This window comes from Adelges cooleyi, unplaced genomic scaffold (genome assembly GCF_023614345.1).
Source record: "Adelges cooleyi isolate 19-005CV unplaced genomic scaffold, UGA_ACOO_1.1 ACOO_flye_CR_arks_rails_tigmint_CR_PRNA_2, whole genome shotgun sequence".
Lineage (NCBI taxonomy): Eukaryota > Metazoa > Arthropoda > Insecta > Hemiptera > Adelgidae > Adelges > Adelges cooleyi.
In genome coordinates, this window is record NW_026095860.1 from 8,298,358 (window position 1) to 8,319,691 (window position 21,334).

General features: G+C 28.6%; 2 protein-coding genes across 6 annotated transcripts in view; one reads left to right on the forward strand and one right to left on the reverse strand.

Annotated features, from left to right (window-relative positions):
* Positions 1-252: 252 nt before the first annotated feature.
* LOC126833789 (cytochrome c oxidase subunit 4 isoform 2, mitochondrial-like) lies at positions 253-1,369 on the forward strand. Its single transcript, XM_050565332.1, has 4 exons — positions 253-395; positions 459-716; positions 803-995; positions 1,071-1,369. Exons 2-4 carry the CDS (start codon positions 459-461, stop codon positions 1,208-1,210), a joined length of 591 nt encoding a protein of 196 aa, XP_050421289.1. The 5' UTR covers positions 253-395; the 3' UTR covers positions 1,211-1,369.
* Positions 1,370-2,198: 829 nt separating this feature from the next.
* Positions 2,199-21,334, reverse strand: part of LOC126833784 (protein EFR3 homolog cmp44E) — a 39,470-nt gene continuing 20,334 nt past the window's right edge. Inside the window, exons 1-15 of one of the 5 annotated variants that reach the window (XM_050565324.1) lie at positions 15,911-15,958; positions 13,054-13,108; positions 6,603-6,670; positions 6,403-6,530; positions 6,187-6,337; positions 5,971-6,123; positions 5,787-5,893; positions 5,064-5,213; positions 4,496-4,988; positions 4,102-4,274; positions 3,398-3,758; positions 3,175-3,331; positions 2,973-3,103; positions 2,601-2,762; positions 2,200-2,509 (exon numbers count right to left, since the gene is read on the reverse strand). In XM_050565324.1, the coding sequence (XP_050421281.1) occupies positions 2,375-2,509; positions 2,601-2,762; positions 2,973-3,103; positions 3,175-3,331; positions 3,398-3,758; positions 4,102-4,274; positions 4,496-4,988; positions 5,064-5,213; positions 5,787-5,893; positions 5,971-6,123; positions 6,187-6,337; positions 6,403-6,530; positions 6,603-6,670; positions 13,054-13,108; positions 15,911-15,943 (2,457 nt within the window). In that variant the 5' untranslated portion in view covers positions 15,944-15,958 and the 3' untranslated portion in view covers positions 2,200-2,374. Of the gene's footprint in view, positions 2,510-2,600; positions 2,763-2,972; positions 3,104-3,174; positions 3,332-3,397; positions 3,759-4,101; positions 4,275-4,495; positions 4,989-5,063; positions 5,214-5,786; positions 5,894-5,970; positions 6,124-6,186; positions 6,338-6,402; positions 6,531-6,602; positions 6,671-6,820; positions 6,843-6,976; positions 7,359-13,053; positions 13,109-14,801; positions 14,854-15,910; positions 15,959-21,334 lie in introns of those variants that run through there. The other 4 variants (XM_050565325.1, XM_050565323.1, XM_050565326.1 and 1 more) reach the window with 4 other exon arrangements.

Sequence of the window (21,334 nt, forward strand, 5' to 3'; positions counted from 1 at the left end):
ACATAAATAACACAATAAACTATAGTCCATAAATTGCATGTAATAAACTAATAAAAAATCACCATTACTTACCACCATGGTGGATTTATATGGATCTACCTTGAGTAGATATTATAATATTATGACTTGTGATGTTTGGTCTTTGGATTGGTAAATTTGAAAATAATTGCGGGAGTATACAGTGGCACCAACGGTAAAATGTTGTCAGTGATGCAGATAAGTAGATTCGTGAATTAACGCGTTATCATTTCCATATGTTTTATATTTTTTAGCCCTTGAAAGTTAAAACGAAGTATTTTTCGCTACACCAAATAGCATTTAGCAATATACTGTTAACCTCGCAATTACTGAGGGCGAAATTTACTAGGCGGCCTGTTCTACGGTTTATTATAAATGTATATATTCAACTATCGAAACTACTTATGGATAATCAATTTTATGTTATTGCTTTGTTTTAGATGTTGTCACATTCGATGGTTAGGTCGTTTCTGGCACGCCCGGCCGTGCTCAAGAGACTGGCTGCAAACAGCTCAACTGCGGCTGTATTCCAAGCTGAACCCAAACCTCCAGTACAGGGAGTTATGCAAGTACGTGAGGACAGGATCGTAGGTCGTGATATCGTCGGTTATGGTATCAACGGTGATCCAATGTACTTCGACAACATCACCTGGCCGTTCCCCAGTGTGAGATTCAAGAAAAATACACCAGAAATTTTGGTAATATTGATTACTGTTACTGTCAATTAAAATATTTAACGTAGCTACATAGGTTATATTAAAAATAATTTTTATCTACTCATCAGGCTTTGCGTGAAAAAGAAAAAGGCGATTGGAAAAAGTTAACTTTGGAAGAAAAGAAAAACCTTTACAGAGCTAGCTTTTGTCAGACTTTGGTAGAATTTGAGGCACCTACTGGAGAATGGAAAGCCGTATTCGGCTGGCTTATGATCTGGACTTCGGTGGCTCTTTTTTCATTTGTTGGAGTTCGGAAATTCCGTAAGTATAACGAGCTCAAAATGTACCTAACAAAATCATTAGTTCTTTTTAACATTTCTATTTTTGTTTTTATAGTGACCAACAGTGCTGACGATCCTTCACTGTCACTTGAATCTCGTCAAGCCCAACTGAAACGTATGATACAATTACGTGTCGACCCGATTGACGGTTTATCGTCCAATTGGGACTATGAAAAGAACACATGGAAGAAGTAGTTGTTTTATGTTTTGTATTATAATTTTGTTTTATAAACATTTAAGCCATGATGTTAGGTAATTGTGAGAGTAATAATATAATAACATCCTACATATGCAGTGTTATCAGTCAATATAATTTTCTCATAGAAATAAAAATGTACAAGTTTTGATATAGTATTACCGAAAAATGTTAATTTTTAATAAATATAGAAATTGAGTATGGTTAAAATGAATATATCACTTTTAAAGTGCATACCAGATAATTTTACAGTTAAGAATTATTATATACAAAGGCACAATATAAAAATACTTCAAAATAATCCAAGTAATAAAAAAAATGCTATTTAACTGATTGTTTTTTTTACATTCATGAATGCGACAGTGATTTTGTTTAACTGACCTCATAAATTTAACCAGTGTAGCTTAAGTTTAACTATTGAAAATAATATTAAATAGGAAAACGTGTTTTTTGGGCTTTCCTAAATAATTGCGTTGATGGCTGATACGGCCGTATGCCCGTTAGCCATCGATATATAATATAAAATAATGTATACTTAACACTAAGCTTTTAGAAAACTAAATATTATTTTCTAATGGATTTAATGACTTCGCCATCAAGTCTGGAAAGAATTTGTCATTTTCTATTCTAATTTGCTATATTATTATTTACGAGTTATAACAATTATTTTTGTTTGTTTACATACACCTGATGTACAGTGGAAAGTGATTTTGATTAATATTACATGGATGAGCTAATTCAGTCAGTCTTAATTTTCTACAATGTTCAATGTTCAAACCCTGCTCTGGATCATCAAGTAAACGTTTTTTTGTAAATCGTAAGCAATTCTTGAAAAAATTGTTAACACCCTAAATAAGTATTCCAATGACCCTTTATGTTTTAACATAATTTCATAAAAAAAAACTTGAATGGATTTCACTTCTGCTGGAAATCATTAAATAATAACATTTATTATAATTAAATTTAAAAAAAAACATAAAATTTTATATTTCACTAGATAAAACATACACCTTGGTAACAATAGTTATTATTTAAAGAAACAAAAAGTAACAATTTAGGCAAGTAATAATTATAGTAGCAATATTATACTTAAAAGTTGTAATTTTATATAAACACCGTTCACCGCTCCTATATATTTTGTCATTAAATGTAATTAAATTCAATTAAAATGCAAATAATTCTGGAAACAAAGTCTCATAGATAGGTTTTGACTGTTCAGACTCAGCGGCAGATATTTTGTTCGTAATCTCAACATTGTTAAAAACTTCATTTATCCTGGTATGCAATGATTCTTCATCCTGAAAAATAAAACCAGTTAACATTAAATAATAAAGATGTAGTCTGGAAAATTAGTCTCAATTATTGCATATATTTTAATAATATTGGTACCTTCGATGCAGTAGATATTGCCACTAAATCCTGGAACGATGTTTTTCTGAACAAATCACACAGTTGAGTCTGTCTGGTGTGTTCTTCTGCTTTAGCGTTTGGGTTGTCCAAAAGTGTACGCTTCATGGCTTCAAATGATAAATCTTCTTTTGGCGAAAATTTCTGTTAATTATATTAAATTAAAAATGATTAAATTGATATCTTAAACAAGCTAATATTTATTTTATTAAGAATTATCAATAGTTGAATAATACTTAATGAACAGAGCAAAACAAATAACTTAAGAGTTATTATGGAGTTTAAATCATGTTTCATCATATAAACTATTATGTTCAGAATATGGATTAAACAAACATGTTATGTTCTACTTACTCTCTGCATTGCTGGGGTAGAATTGACACTGTCCAAATCTAGGTTACTCAAATCTGTGAAACTCCCCTTCATAGAGATACTAGTGTTTTCAACCCAACTACGTCTATGTGCCAACACCGGACCGGTTTCATCTATAATTAATCATTTTTATAATTGATATGTAACTTAAAATGATTCAAATAAAATAATAAAAATAAATTACTAGTGATTTCAATTCCTGAGGCTTTTAATGCTTCTGTTAATTCAGGTTCTTCAATTAAAACACCAGCCGGTAACAGACTGTTAGATTTAACTTCGTTATGTAAACAAAAATCAGGTAACAAATGTGTAGCATTCAATTCTTTTCTTTGTCCAATTACCTAAATAAAAAAACACTGTTACATTAAAACCAAGTTTTTTTTTTAAAATATGATCTTTATAAATACTTTATTTATATAATCTTTTAGTGGTTGTAAATCTAACACCACTGAGACTAGATGCATTACGCTAATGACTAGTGCGTGTAAATGGAATTTTTGTTGAGTCGAAAGCACTGCATTGGTTATGGCCAATTCTTGAATACTCAAAATCAGTCTAATATAGTCCAAAATGGTCTCTTCAGACAGTAATTCAACACAAATCAGAGCCAATGTTGTATAAACAGCTTCAACATTATCAATTGAATTATTTGTCATTTCCAAACTCTCGTAAATCGACACGTAAATGTCTTGAGCATGCTTTCGGATGAATATTGTGTCACTTCGAGAACACTTCTCAAGATTTAAATCTGATTTTGAAATATTAACACTGAAAACAAGATTACATCAATTTCGTTAATTTATTTAGGCTTTTGATGGAAATATATTTAATGAAACAGAGAATATGATAATATTTTTTTGATAAAAATCCTAACAACCTTCAACATTGCTTTTCATGTAATATTGAAAATAAAGTATTTTTATTTTGCTGATTTTCAGATATATCGATGTTAGTAACTAACGTGGATATATCCGAAAATCAGCAAAATGGAATTTCAATCCACGAAAGCTTTAACGCATTCATATAAAGTATTTTTAATTATTTTATTTGCTTGATTTTTAAGAAAAACTTAAAAATTGTTAATAAATCCCTTTAATTTTAATTAACTTACACAGCTTTAGCTAATTTTGCAGCATTATTATGTCTATCTAATAGTGTGTGTAATATACGTAACACAATAAAACGAATCTCATCTTCAGAAGCCGTCAGCGTCTTCAATAATAAATCCAAGAACGATTGAGGGAATGTAGCATTCATTTGCACAGAACTATACTTGGTGCTGACCTAAAAAAAAAACCTAATTCTATACTACTATACAAACAATAATTAGCAGTGGTGTTTATAGTTGTAAGGTAAATATAAACTGTGTGTACAGCATGTGCCCTTAACATTTTCCTTATTATTAGTACATGCATACATAAAAAAAGGAGAGTTAGTGCACAAGCATATACTTAAACGATTACACCACTGATTATTAGTAATTAGTTATGAGAGAAATATGGTACCATTAAGAGGGACTTCAAGCACATTTTCTGTACATGGAGATCGTTGGGATTGTTTGAAGACTTAAATTGAGGTACTTTAGACATGATAAACATCATAATTTCAATTTTTTGATAATCTGGCAAGTGTGCAGCGAATTCTCCTAAAGCATGAATAAGCGCTTCCCGGTATTCGTTTTCTCCATCAGATTCGGCAACACCCGTATTGGACTGTGGTCTTCTAGTGACCGATGTACGGAGATTTGTCAGTAAGGAATTTATAATTTCTAATACTGTGGGCCCGACACTCTCGTTGGCTGCAATAGCAATAATCTTAGACAAGACATCGGCAATACTTGTTCGAATTTTAGGCGATGCATTGGTATTTTCATCCAAGTGCGTCATCAACGTTTCCACAACTGCGTATGAATATTGTGATTGAATGGAAAACATTAAAATTCGGAAGCACTGAGTAGCGAACACATTCGGCACCCACATATGATGAGCATCTAAGTGTCTGAAATTTCACAGAGTAATTTCTTACTTTCTTACTTATAAGTTAAAATTACAAAATAAAAAATAAAATACATACTTCAGTACGGGACGAATAACACTCTTAACATGACCGAACGAGGCTCTTCCTATAAGTTCTCGTAAACATGATTCAGCCAATGAAAAAGAATCATTCTTTTCGTTGACTTCTTCGGATATTGCACTTTCTGACATTATATCTGACTTGATGCTGAAATCAAAATATATTATTAACAACTGCATTAATAAAGATTCCACAGCTGCCAAATTTTTCTATTTATTGAGGGGCAAATTTTGTCAACATTTTCACTAGATATAAAACATTTGTGTCCTTTTGTTAATACAGAAATAAGAAGTCATTGTGAGTAATTATTTATTTTACTATACTATTAGTGTTGATTTCCAAGGTTTTCACTATTTACGACATATGTACATCATCTATGTTTTTTGATATTTTAATAAATAATTTTTCATTAATGTAATTAAAAAACAAAATTGAATCTTCAACGTTTAGTAAAAATTAAGCTAATAGAAATATCAAATAAAACCGACCACATATAATGTAAAATATATTTTTCTTTATATGAAATTTTTAGTTGTTTGTTAACTACAAACAAAAAAGGACAAAAATATGTGGCTAGTTTTACATCTAAGATAACGTACGTGTAGCGTCCTTTAAGTATTTTCGTTAAATATATATGGTATTGTAGATATTAAATAGCTTTTTTCTTTCATAAGAAACCTAGAAATTATGTAAAAAGAAAAATTAATGAAAAACTATTACTTCATTGTATGCATGTTGAACAATAGCGACGGAACAATTTTATCCATGTGAACGGGTTCCCAAATATTCTCGACTAAATCGTCTGATACAGTTTTCCTTATGACTCCCTAAATCAACGAATAAACATATTAGTTAAGGTATATTGCTTAACAATTGTTATAAATTAACTAATATTACTAGATACCTGGATTCCTTTTATACCAGCCATTCGAATCATTTCCATAGTGGCTAAGTTTGGATTGTTGTTATGACACATGGACGAAAACTTTGAAACAAAAAAGTCGTATCTCCTATGGTATGAAGGAGTGTCCTCTTCAATATTGGAAAATCGTACAAACTGTAAACAATGATTATGTCACAATACAAAAGACATAGCGATAAAAATATGTATTAATCTTACCGATTGGGTTGCGAGTATTTGTAAATTAGGCTCAGATGACTCTAGTAATTTTTGCACAATACGTAAGTAGCTTTCTACGAATAAGTTTAATGTTTGAGCATGGCACGCCACTAATAACTGGTCCATGGCTTCCATAGCTATCATTACAAATCTAAAAAAGGTATAAGTAATATAAAAACATAATTTGCAGTAAAGTAAATAAATATAAATTTTTACTCGTTTCTTTTGCGTGATATATCTCTGCTTGCTTTTTGAAACAAATATTCGCCAATACGGTCTAATTTTTCAGGTGACGATAAAGCGTAGAATGTCAACTTTTCCATATTGTTTTTTACTAGGCCATCCTAAAAATAAGTTATTAAGCAATAAAATTTACAAAAAACTTTTTTCAATAGCAATAAAATAGAAAAAAATACCTGAGGTACAGATGGAAATATGTTGTCGACGAGACGCTTATAGCGAGGGCGCATTCGAGACAAGCAACCTGTATAAATAAAACAACATGGTGGCATATAATATTAAAAATGTAAGTTATAATTTGATTTAAGAGATTAAAGGTTTAACAAAAAATTTTGAACTAGTTTTAAATACATTTTGATTAAGTATACAATAAAAAAGTTATTTAAATATATACTTGCAACCTAGGAAACCGTTCTTTGGTTACTTAATTCAATTATTTAAACGTCACAGTTTGATTCTGTAACTCGAAAATTGTCTTGAGTCATTATTTGCTATTGTACCACATATATCATGTATAAAAAATATTAAAATACTATTATGTTGCACTCACCAACACACATGACTGTACTTCTTTTAAAATGGACTCGAGAAAATTCGTCAGTGAAGTTAAAAATAAAACGAAAAACTAAATTGATGAGTAATAACAATTACTTTTTGAAAAATATATTAGGTACTTAAAGGGAATACCTAATTAATACGATTTATTAGATATTTAAAGCGAACAAAATAAGGCGTTCGGGTGAAAATACACTTTAATTTGCTGCGCTGGATTAATTAAAGATAATTATTTTATTTATTTTTGTACTACACAGTAATTAAAACTAAAACATTAATGACTTATAATAAAGGGTAATTATGAATGTCAAAGCCCGGAAATCCAAGCCTCAAGGCGATCACATCATATTTTTATTATAAATTATTCATAGTTGTAGTTTCTAGTTCTTACTTCTTATCATTTTGAAATTCCTGATAAAACAATGATAACGAAAATTGGCGATGTGATAAAAAAATCATTGATGTTGTCAATATTTTATAACTATTTTTTATTCCATGAGATAAACTGCCGCGCTATAGAAAACAATATTAATATTTTAAACTTGTACACTCAAAACCACCTTAAAAAAAAATCAAACTACTAAAATAATAGCTATTTATTTTAAGATCATACTTAACAGCAAAGGGAGGTTGTAAAATTATTAGTGTAAACATTTTTTTGCGCAAAATTATCATACCTAGACATTACCTCGTACCTATAAAATTTACATTTTTATTTTGAAATGGCTATAAAATATGTCTAAGTTAAATATTGTCCACTAGAAAATTGTAGATTTAAATAATGTTTACGAAACAACGTTTAAGTGAACATGGTTTAAAATGGAGTTCAAATTTCGAAAAAGAATGCCTACTCAAAATTAATCAAAAAATGAGTGGCGTACTAAATAATTGAACAATATAACATGACGGATTCTTAATTAGGCATGTACTTAAGAAAAAAGTGCGACGGATATTTTTTTACAAATAAATTTCAATAGTTAAATTCAATATTTGGCGTAAGTATTAAATTTGTAGTTTAAGTGAAATAACAAAATACAATTTGTCTTTGCTATATTATATCCACAAGGGTTGCTTAAGTTTTTTCTAGGTGACATACGTACCTAATATTATAGGAATGATCTATTCTTAATAGGTCACAATGTAACATTAGTAATGGTAATAGTGGTAGAAAAAAGGCTTTGTTGTAGTAAAAATTAAAACTGGTGTACGTTTAGATTAGACCATCCTCTTTAAAGAAAACTGAATTTGCGCCCCTGTTTTCCTTCCACTCAAATAAACTGGGTTCAAAACATTAGCATCCCGAAGGTTTCCATCAATACCAGACCCTTTTTTTATTTAGGAAACTAGGATGTTAAACATTGTTATAGTCACTTATAAGGCGTACAAAACAGAAAAAAAACCCAATCGATTATTAATGAAACCAATTAGGTTAAATTAGGTTACTGTAATTTTATGTCAAGTCTAAATTTGTTGAGTGTTGACTGCTTCATTATGTGATTCAAACAAGAACATGATCAAAAACATTATCGTTTACAAATTACACGAGAACAGAGTTAATATTCCTGTTTATTTCATAAAGTTCTCATTCAGTGATAAGCTAAGCAAAGACCCTATTACTAGGTTTCCCGCTAACTGTGTCAAAGCATTTCTTAGAGGATATATCGACTCACAGTTGAGAAGAAAATTAATTTTAAGTGTATGTAGTAGTGGAAATTCATAGAAAACGGGCTGGCAACGAGCCATAAACCCCTGTTAATTTTAAAATACAAAAGGAACGGATTTATTTTAGTAATAACGATTTCGACGAAACGCGGTAATAAGAACTCTGTTTAAAAAGAGTAAAGTGTATTAAAAAACTTTTTACAGACTTTTTTGAAACTCTTAGGTAAAAAACATAATGAGTGAAAATTAACATAAAAACGAGTTCAGACAAAAGTTTCCATTATTAACAATGAACTTTTTAGAGGTATAGCAGTATAATATTCACGGGTTGAACCATACCCGCCTTAAAGATACCAACCTTCACAAAAAACAACAAAAACCTTCTATAATGTTGTATAAAATATATAGTATAATTTATCATCATGTAGTATACTCCAAATATTGGCCACTGAACAAAACGAATCATTCGAATTATTTGTTTTAAATGAAAATAAATAGGTAAATAAAAGATAAATGGGAAACAATAACTGTGATTTAAATAGTCTAGATGTACGATAAAAATGTATGTCCTCCACAAAATCAATAGATATTTTTAAGCCATTAAATCAATACCTAGGTAACGCTAGAACATGTTTGTGGCCACAGGTCAAATACTAAATAGTGATAACTTCCTACAAAACATGTAATTTTTTGGTATACGTATAAAATGTTTATTTTCTAAAAACAAGTACAATTACACTTTAATATTATTTCCAACTTATAGCCATAGTCATATCAGAGGAAGGAATTTGCTTGTTCTGGATTGCTGATTACATTAAAAAAATGTATAAATCTGTTATATTATTATTAGCATTAGTTATATTATTTAACCAAGCGATATGTGGTAATTTTTGGTTTTTTTTATGTATAATATGCGCTTGTCATTTTCTGAATTTATTTTATACAGACTGGCATGAAACACAAAATACAACGTACTTTAACGGTTGAATTCGTTAGCACAATAACTTCTTGAAATTAATTTCGTGATTCAAGTTAATAGTAGTATTCATCACAGGGGTTATGTAGGCGGTACGTGGTATAATTTCCGGCTTAACGTATTAAGTACCTGTAACATTAACGCTAATGGATGGCCAGCTTTTATAAAAAATGAGACCAGAAAGTTCAAAATTAAAATATGGTATTTAAAAGAAAAGCAATTTTTGCTTTCCCTACATTATTTGATTATTTTTCAATTATTATAATATTTTTAGAAATTCGGGAAACGCATAATTGCAAGAAACCTACGATGAGCTCTCGAGGTTTAAGGGGGCACCCTTTATCTATAGGCTTAAGTGCGTTCCATACTGACAATTTAATAGGGACGTACTTAGCTAGCGAATTGTCCCGAATTGGATCGACCATTTTTGGCCCAATAAATTTAATGAAACCTCATAGTTGTAATTCCTACTCTTTTTATTAATCGCCCCAAAAAATGTTACTATATTTTTAATAACTAATAAGTAAATTAAAGTTTTGAGTACAAATAGTTTTGTGTTAGTAGCATTTAAACTTATGATAGGATTTTTTTTTTATTTAATGTAATAAATATTACAATTTGAAAATTGGACTGTCTTTAACCAATATTTCGTTGAAAAATTAATGTATCATAAATTATGATTGAATTTGTATGAACTATACAAAATATTGTGGAAAAAGACAATACATTTATATTTTATAATATACAATTAACAAACAACGATAAAAATAATTGCAAAAGCTCTTTACACGAAATTTGATAATCATTTGTTAACACTAATTGGTAAAAATCCAATGGCCGATTTAGTTATTCCTTTACGCAACCGATAATTTTTTATTTAGAAATTGTAATAAGACTTCTAAAATGGCATAAGTTATCATGTAAATGAAATGTTTCGTCTCAATATGAGTTAGTTTTAAAACGAAACGTCATGTATGTACAGTTTGCAAGGTCTATAATGCGGTATTTTTTTTGCCTTCAAGCATTTATTAAGGTTTCAACCCTATCGTTGTGTATTTACATACACAAATAGCTTAAATAGGGGACTTCGTATCACGTTTATTTTTATATACATGACATATGTTGCCTCCCGTTTTATCTTTACACTCCGTTCCTGTCTTTCCGCCTGCTTTTACAGTACACACTGACTAGGTATTTATTACGGTTAGGTTTGTTACACAAACAATTTAAATGTCATTCGTGTATTACTACACCTACATAAATAACTAACGGCGCCCGATAAGTATTATTAACATATAATTTCTGAAAGGCCGAAGGGATGTTTATTGTTTTAAAATACATCAGTGTCTTAATAGCAGTCACAAACAAAATATACTATTTGAGTGGAATCACCTTTTGTTTTCTCAAAACATTATTAAAAGTTATTTTAACTATTTTATTTACCTATTTACCTAATTAAAATTCAAGGATTTTAGCTTCGGTTCAGAGCTGAGAGGGTATTTATTTTACAAAATATGTTTTTTTTCATAATATTGTACCTATACCAATTCCCTAAATTTATCAATAAATCGCTCATAAATTTAAAATAGCGTATGTTGGTGAATGTTGTATTTCTGCAGTTTTAAACTTTCAACCCCAATAAAAACTCATGGTTAAACTAGGTCTTATTGGCCAAACGTAATAATTTTGTTGGTTAGAACTAGATTTTTGAAAAAATATCATTCAAACACATTTAGTTTTGCTTGATTTTAAATCTTTAAAAAAAGTTATTTTATTCAGTAAAACGTTATAAGTATGTTTCGATATTTAACAACCCATTAACTGCAGAGATATTTAGTTTCGTAACTTAAAAATCATTTTCACTAAAACGAGACAATTGACAATGTTCAAGTGAAGTTGACTAAAAAAAAATGTATAATGACCGTAATGGCTGTATTCAATCTAATTTAACATGTCACGTTTTTGTATAGAGCGATGATACCATTGTAGTAATGTATTCAGTGTTCGACAGTGATTTTAAAAGTTCAACTGTAAATTAGTCGTACAAACGTGACGATTAATTGATATTTTATAATCATGATAGATTAAAACATTATACCTACATTCAGTGTTATAATATTACTATATTGAGAGGAGGGTCTGAGGGTGAAAAAGGTGGAGTGTATCTGCCATTTTTATTTTTTTTAGATTATCGTACCTTTACCGACTTGACCGTAAAATAAACACGGGTCATCGAATTTAATTTTGTACCTCCAAAACCAAAGCTTTAGTACACCTTAAAATATTTTATTATTTCAACGCAATGCAATATTTTTACATAAAAGGTGATAATAATTTTGGAAAGTGTATTCATTTTAACAATATAAAAATAGACTTCCAAATTATTTGAGTTTACAATATACGTCATAATATACTAGCACAACAATTTGTAAATTACATAACTATATATAATTATTCTACATTGCAGTAGGAATAGTACAGTATACTAGTAAAAAAAATACTATGTATAATTTAGCGTGATATGTTTATTAGTAAAAAATTATATAAAATAAAAGTTTTAACTATTATGTAACCATAAAAAATATGAAATATGATTTAAGTCCAATGAAAACCTCTGTCCTAGAACAAAAGGCTCTAACAGTGGCCCTAACACATATACGATTTTTTCAAATATCTTTGGTCAATTTTTTTTATTTAGGAAGCTATAAAACCGCTACCAAATTGTTGGCACATCACTTCCTCGAAAAGGGATTCTATTTATACAACTACTTATAATAACTTCTGACCTGTCACCTAACCTATTCTAATATGCTCCGTCTTTATTTTGTATATGGAAAACTTATGACATGTTTTATGGAGGCTAATAGAACGATTTTTGATCAAGTAATTAGAAGATTAGATGTATTAGGAAAACCATAAAAAAGTAAAAGAAGAAAACTTTTAATACAAACTTAAAATCAGATTTTTTTAATTCCATATAGGGAGTGTTAAACCTTATGTTATAACATCATACAGCTGAGTTAAGTTACAACAAATATTTTTTTTTGAGAAATCAAAAGATTCTTGAGAAAGTCTTAAATTGTATCAAATTTAGCCCCTTCCATTTCACAAAATTGTGTTTTAGTGCCAGTCGTTTACAGTTACCTCCGGGGTGGCTTAATGTAAACTGTGTTACTTAATTTCTTATTTATATACTAGTTCAGTACCTAATATTTAGTATTTTTTAACACTATATAAACCAGTTTGTTAATTTATTTTATTTTTCAAGTACTATTTGCTTGAGAACTGTATAAGCTGGAACTACTTATTGTGCTCTGTAGAGTATTTTGTCGTCCGAGCGAATACTATGAGAAAACCGTTTTTAGTCTATATGTTGTTAAAATTTTTTTTTTAACATTGTTATAAGGGTTTTACTTATGTAGGTTTATACTCACATCCCGGATCTGTACACTTGTCGACAATGGTGTCCACGCACTTCATCACGTCCGCCTGTTTGTAACAACAGCAAAAACTCACGTTGGCCATTTTTCAATATAGATTATAAATTCAACAAATTTATTATTGTTATAATTCAGTGCGGTAAAAAATCGTTATCAAATTAATAATAGTACATAACACGTGGCAAATCATAGTTATGATTTTGAAAAAAAAAAAGAAGTATAAGCGCAATTTTTTAAAAATCCAATTGTAAACGTTCACCGTGATACTCGAGCCACTGCGATGCTTACACCGGCAGAGCCGATAGAGCACTGAGAGCGTCAGACGCTAAGTCGGTCGACGCCGCTGTTTGTTACATATAAAAAGCTCATTCGCAAAATATCAAACCCCCAAGCTCCCCGCCCCTTTGGCTATATTCAGCGCACCCTCTTTTCATTTACACACACTCACTCATTTCATCCACCAGATTATACTATATACCTTGTACAGTCAACAGTCAATGGTGTACTTATACAGTATATTATAGTTATTGCATGCATATGTATATATATATAATTGGTCAAAGAGGACTTAAGAAACTTAAGAGAGGCATTAATAAACATTATTTATTTGGACGCTGACATTTAGTACTTAGCACTTGCGGTCGCTTGGTTTTTTTTAAAGGAAAACGAACCTACAAAAAGTCTGAGTACTTGTATGAATTAAATATCATACGTATGTGAGTCAAGAGTTGTTCTGAAAAAACATTTTCGAGCATTTAATGTTCAATTATACATGCTGGCGTTTAGAACTAAAGGGTCTACCGTCTGCTCATGCTTTATCTCCAAACACAAAAAAATTAATTAATTAATGAGAGTCAAAAAATTATAATTTTTTCATAATATGTATTTCTGGTTATAAAACTTGAAAGACTAAAGTAATTTTCAGTCTTTACTTTTTAAAAATATGATGTTATTACTTATTTTACAAAATCGCCAAGTTTCTATAAGAAATAGTAACTTTCAGTTGTGATATATATATATGTAACATAACTTAATAGCATAATAAGTCACGGGTATAATAGGTATATTTTTTTTTAATATGAGAGGTGAATCGAATTAGATATTATAATATTATATATATATATATATATATATATATATTAGTTTTTTACACAATACATTTTCATACGAAGTCTAAATCATGTCATTAATGCTTTCGGATTAAATCAAGCTTCCTTTTGTGCCACATATTTTACCATAAAGTTATGGTAAAATATGTGACTACTATGACTGTTAACAATTTATTTTCGATAGTGTATATCTTAATTTTAAAATACAATATTTGACTTTATAGTAAAACATTGTTATCACTTATCATAAACATAATACAGAGTAAACTTGAGTTTTTGTTTTTAACACGTTGACCGCCATGAGATCTAATATGAGATATCACAAAACTTTGTCCTGGCCGCCAAGGGTTTTTTTTCGAAGTTTACTCAAAACATTTTTGAACATTTTTTTTCTCAGATTTTATTCAAAATTTGTAAACATTAATAAAAAGTTGTTTCTAATACGTTTTTTATAGTTTCAAGTCAATTAGAGCTGAGATTTCGAATTCGATCTTGTGGCCGTAGGATGTAATTCACTGAAAAATTATTAATATTACCCTTACCGCGAGATCTTCAAATAAATATCATACCAATTATTACCATTTTATGAGATCTCAGATTAAATATCAAAACATTTTTGTTTTAAAAACTAACCTCTTTATCATTGTAGTAAAACATATATTATACTAAAAAAGTCTTTACTATCTTTTTGAAATTTGAAAAACATAAACTATTTAAATACTATAGTAGTAGGTATATAATCATCGTACGATGAGTAATCAAAGGATGAATTTAACATGTCATTAATACGGTCAGTGTCCATTATTAATTATCAAAAACTTAATATTATATTAATAATATTATATAATATATAATATTATGTTGAAACACAGTACGTTTAAAAAAAATATGCACATGGTATCAATGATAAGATTATCATAGAATACATACATTTCAAAAAATCATAGAAAAAAAACTGATAACGCTAGACGCTTGCTAAAAAGACCCAATGAAAGTGGCAACACTGTACTTTTCAAATAAAATGTTAAAATGCTGATAATTGAGACCAGAAACGAAATATCACCAATTGAAAATAATTGGAATGAGATCTCTTAATAAATCTCACGACACATTTTTGGGAAAAAGTTGAGATTTCGAATTATATCTCATGGCCGTTAAAGTAACATAGTGAAAAACCCCGTGGCGGTCAACGTGTTAAATCTACGCATAGGATGTAAATAAAATACATTTTCTTTAGTTTCTACACTAAAAGGCTAGTTTAAGCTGTAGACCAAAAAGGCTCAGTTAGCTTACGCACGAGATAAAGCAGGTACAATATAGTATAAGTCGTTATGGGCCGTAAAGCAAGTTTCTACATTGCTATAAAATTGTAACAAGTTAATCCTTTAACAAATATAATAACATAAATCTTACCAGTCTATAAAATTCGAATAAAGGGAGAGTACAATTTGTTTCGGGGTTTCTATGTTTTTTAAGTCATGTAGAAACTAAATTTATTTTAGTTCATAATGATTAATGTATATTATTGATAATGTATAACCTACATCATTTCAATAGTGTAATGCTGTTTATTTATTTATGTGACTATCTTAACAACTTGTCACTACTCAAAAATACTTTTTTTTAAAACAGCTACTCTGGTTAGTCATATACTTTATTCTAATGACAAGTGCACAATATGTCTTTGTGAAGTTTCTGCTCAATAGGTTTTATTGTGAATACAAAAAAAATAAGCCCTTTACCTGATCACGAACATTTTCAAAACCTGTAGACATTTTAACGTTTTAAACAATTGTAATGTATTCTATTTGTTGTGAAATATTGTTCACGACTGACCAATGCAGACTAGTAGCCAACCTAGGAAACGACCATATGAGCCTAGAGCTATTAATAAATATAATAACTCCGAAAACGTCGCCATGACCTCGATAAATATTTAAATGTCCTGGGTAAAATTGGCTGGATAGCTATAGGTATGATGAATAATTAAGGACTCAGAAAACGTTTTATCGTTTAGGTTTACAACCAACGGATGGCCCAACAATTAATATTACAGTAGTGTTTCCCGCTACAGACGTTGTTTAATCTAATAATTATCCTTATCGTTATTATTACCCTTAGTCGCCCGAGTTAAACGAAAACTATGTCAACCCATTCTTTTTTCCTTGAGTTGGAAATAAAACAATTTATACAATATAAAAATAATCCTACCGGTGAGACTCAACAAGTTTGGCCCACCGATAGTAGAAGTTCTGGTATAGTTTTTTTTATTTAATTATAATTTTAAAAGTAACATTACAAAATTTCATGAAAGTGGATGCTCCAATTAAAATATAAAAACTTGATACAAAATCGCTAAACTTTCAAGAGCACGTTAAAATTGGCTGGCGTTTTTCCTCTTTCTGTTTTATAATACTGTTTTCGTTAGCAAAAAATATAATAAGTTTTAATTATTATTATTTAAAGTCTTACACGGTAGCAAAGTAAGACGCTAGACTAAAATAATTGTATTATTTTATTAGTGTATTGATATATATATTCATCCACATTCCAAGGATACAACTCTTGTTAAACAAAGAGTTGTCTAACTGATTAAGGATCATATACAGAACATTATTAATTCATTAAAATGAACGTAATAACATCTATGTCGATATATAGGATAGCCAGCATGGATATAGCAAGAGATGGAGTAAAAATGTATAGGCTCTTCATATACGAATAAACGCATAAAGAGGCTAAGGGAAACAATGTTACCAAAAGTTTATTTTAGACATTGTGACAAAAACACTGATAAATAGGTAGGTAGCACTATTTATTCCTCTGCACTGTAAGCTAATCCATGCCGTGGGATTCTTAAATTACTTAGAAGTTAGATGGAATAAATAAAAGCTCAAGCACATCACTTACCGTAGTCTTAACTAATAACTATACAAACAACTTATGATTTTAAAACGATAATATTTTGTAGTTAAAAATACAGCTTAATGTTATTTGTATTGTATTACATTGTCTATTCATGCAATATTAAGACATTGTCACCATATAAAAACCAGACTCGACAAATTATTTTCAAACACTAATTGCCTTGATAAATTGAATTTTTATTTTTATTATTGAGCTATTATCAAAAAATATTTGGACTCGTTTTAGACCACATTTGTTGTACATTTTTTAATGTTTAAGATTATTCAAGCAACATAATATCTAATAATATCGAAAATTAATGTGACAGCTAATTCAATAAGTGCATTCGTAAGAAAATATATTCTAACTCATAATTCTTAAAAGTTATAATCCTCACTTTTATAATTTATCTCAAGACAGAAAAAAAAAAAAAATGACAACCAATTGAGTATTACCAAGATAACGTTATATAGGAATAAAAGTTATAACGGTTCATTGCGAGAAGAGTGGACGAAATTTTCATATGAGTCACAGATATTATCCCACGCAACCTAATCTACCAACGATGTTGTTGGTCGTTGACCGGATAATTATTAATTTAATTGTTAAATTAAGTTTCCATAAATCAAATTTGAATTAAAAAAAAACTATGATATGTATTATCCACTTATAATTGTGTGGGTAAATTAATTACTCACACACTATCGAAGTTTATTAGCGACTAGAAATTATAATAAAAGTGTCTGCTAAAGATAGATTTAAAAAAATGTCCATACACAAAAGACTCCTTAGGCGTCTATCATAAATAGGAATTTATTTATACAAGCCAAATAAAATAAAATTGTACACGCATCAAGCCAATAAAATCAATTTGTCGAATTTATTTGATAATTAATTAAATTAACAAAAGTTTTGATTTAAAAATGAAAATTGTAAAAGCAAAACAATTATTTAATGCGTTTATCAAATTATAATTAAATTGAGCCGACCTCCATTGTTAAGTCTGTGATAGATTCTACAATATTTTTCTAACTGGTTTTGTTACTAATACACAAAATAAGTTGTTAATCAAATATTATCTTTAGGTAGTCCGATAAGAAATACCCCGCACAGCGCACTGTAGTATAATGTTGAACAAATACATATTATTTATGACTCTTTTGACGATACAATTCTTCTGGCTATGATTATTCGAGTAGCATAATTATCAACATAAAAAACTACTATACTTAAACTAAATAATCTAGTTCATATTTTGCAAAAATTACAATTGTTATGAAAACTGCACTTAGCACATGCGTATGCTTGACCCTTGTATTAAACCACGATGAATAACATGATCAAATATTGCGGTTTTGCAAAAATATTTTTCACGCGAAAAATGTCATAAATAATTACCAAAAAATATAATTTTATGCATTAGTCAATTAGTGATTTTAGTACAAAGATCACGAATTATACATAGTTTTTTGAGTATTACCTAATAATATGAATGTACCTACTGCATATAGAATCTACTCCTCTAGAGTATTGATAAATGTTCTTGTTTTTTTTTTAATTTCATTCAAATACTTTAATTTTAACAATTCATTTATTATAATATGTCTATCCGAATAGTAATAAGTAGCATCCGTGTAAAATTTAATTTTAGCAAAACAATTAATGCATTATTTTTTATATAATACTATTTGCTTTATAGTTTAAAAACTATTCTTAATTATAATGCCGAAAAATGTCATAGCATAAATAAGTTTAAAAAAAAGGTACACACGCGGCCTGTTTAATATTGTCGTAATATTATTTTCCTCGGGGACACCATATAAATTATAAATTACAAAGATAAAACCGCAAATGGCCGTTGTCATGTTTGATGTTACTATACCCATTTAACCGTGTAGCTTTATTTGATATAGAATAATACCCAACTTAATAAACGTTATATTATACATAATCTATAACCGCCATAAGTCATAACATATTTTTTTTGGGATATTATTGTTATTTGTTTCAACAGAATTATTAATCAGACTTAAATATTTAGAAAACTCATTTATAATTTTAAAAATATGTCAAAATGAATAATTTTTAAGTTAAAATTTATAATTTAAATACATATGACTTAATAATTCATTATATTTTAAAATTATTAGTTACTTTCTATATTTGGTAGTTTAAAATTGTAAATATTACCAAAAGGAATAATATAATTGAATTCAAACAATCATCAAATGAATTATAATCTAAGCGTGTTTAGTTGTATGAAAGACGCTTTAACATAATTTCAGAATAATATTTCTAAGAAGGCTTTTAATACACATTCAGTTATAAGAACAGCTCAGTAAATAATTAATATAGGTACATTTATGAATTTATTATTTTAATTATTACATTGCTAGTAATAATATTTTAAATGTCTTCCTTAGACGATTGTGCTACAATTCCTATCGTGAATATATTTTTAATGAAATTCTACTCGAGTATAAATTAAATATTTCAGAGGTATTAATTCTGTCATATAAAACGTTCAATTAAATTATGAGTCAACATGACGTGGTCTGTGGCCAATGTAAATGCTATAGATTGTAGAATACAATCGTGCAGTTTTTTTCCATACAATATTTTACATAAGTATGATTAATAAAATGTATTTATTTATTAATTTAAATGCGGTGAATTGTATTGTGGGTTAAAAAAAAATATAAAGATTTCTCATGTTTTAACCGAAATATTTCATAACTTAGCAAATACTTTGCATATAAAAAAAGCATTTTTCAGTCGAGTTTTTAACCAGGAAAGAGCATATTCATGTCTCGTTGAAGTACCGAATAAATTTAGAGTAGTGGTGGAATTACAGATAATAAAAAAGTATAATAACAAGCAGTAACAAGCTAGTATCTAAGGTAGCTAGTAAACATATCAAATTTCTGGCTAATATTTTAGTGTTTTCACAATATCTGGTCTAAAACAATTCACAGGGAATATGACTTGTTAAATTATTGAATTTATTTTTCAGTTATAATTTGATCGTTGTGAATACAACACATACTTTAAAATAACAGCGTAACGCTTTTTTGGTAACACTTTTTTTGGTTATGTGCCAGAGCTAAGACATGAAAATGTCAAAATACGAACTATATGTAAGTGAAAATTAGTTATTAATTTTAACTTCGATGCGTAGGTGAGAAATTATTGTTTTTTACGATAACGTAATTTTTTTTTTGCGTATGGAGAATATTTTTATTATATTATTAATTACGATATATGAGTCCCAACGTCCACAAAAAATCATAGACAATCAATCAATCAACCGTACCTAATCGCAAAATACAAAATATAATTTTAAGTACATCATAGCTTTTACAATGCATTTATCGATTTTTGTCATTTTATCATTTACATAATGGCACCGAACGTTTGGTTATATCAATAAATAAAAAATATCGAAACTAAAAAGTAACAAAGTTTGTTTACAATTTTAGTTATATACAACCTCTACTTATAAAATTTAAAAATATTGATCAGTACTTCAAACTAACAACTCCTCCTAACCAGCGTGCCACAGTGTTCAATGGTTCCACAGGTTGCTGCAACTATACCCTCGTTTTAACTCGTTCATCTTGATTTTCACGAATTGTTTCCCAGGCTTAATTCTATCCCATCTACATCTAATCATTTGACGCAGTAAAATTAATTCCCAAACATCTATCGTCGTCAACTAATTTTTATCTGAAGCTTAAAATATTAAAGTATGCTGTATGATAATTTTTTAAGGAAAAACTTTAGGACTTAAAAGCAGTAAATTAGACTGAAAGTGGGTCTCGTCTAAATTGTTCATCTACATTCAAAAAACATTCTGTAGTCAAAATTTGTTTTTATTATGAAAAAATCACTATAAACTACTAGAATGTAATTTTAAAGGTGATTTCTGGTATAAAAGCTTGAAATTTAGAATATATTATATACTATGCATATTATAGTATACTATATAATTATATTGATATTTAGACTTGTTATATAAGTATACTAAATTTCAACAAATTTGACAAGAGATATATTTTTTTTTGAATTTATGAAATACATTTATTGACACAAAGAAATAAGTTATATCTCCTTCGATGCTAACAAATAAAACGTTTGACAACCTATACAAATATATATATATATATATATATATTTATTGCAAGGAAATTTTAAATATCGGCGAATAATTATATAGTAGTAGAGATTAACAGCATTTTAATAGGTATGTATTTGATAAT

Coding starts and splice junctions, on each gene's coding strand:
- LOC126833789 (XM_050565332.1), top strand. CDS start 459: ATGTTGTCACATTCGATGGTTAGGTCGTTTCTGGCACGCCCGGCCGTG. Junction 717..802: donor AAAATACACCAGAAATTTTG/GTAATATTGATT, acceptor TCTACTCATCAG/GCTTTGCGTGAAAAAGAAAA. Junction 996..1,070: donor TGTTGGAGTTCGGAAATTCC/GTAAGTATAACG, acceptor TTGTTTTTATAG/TGACCAACAGTGCTGACGAT.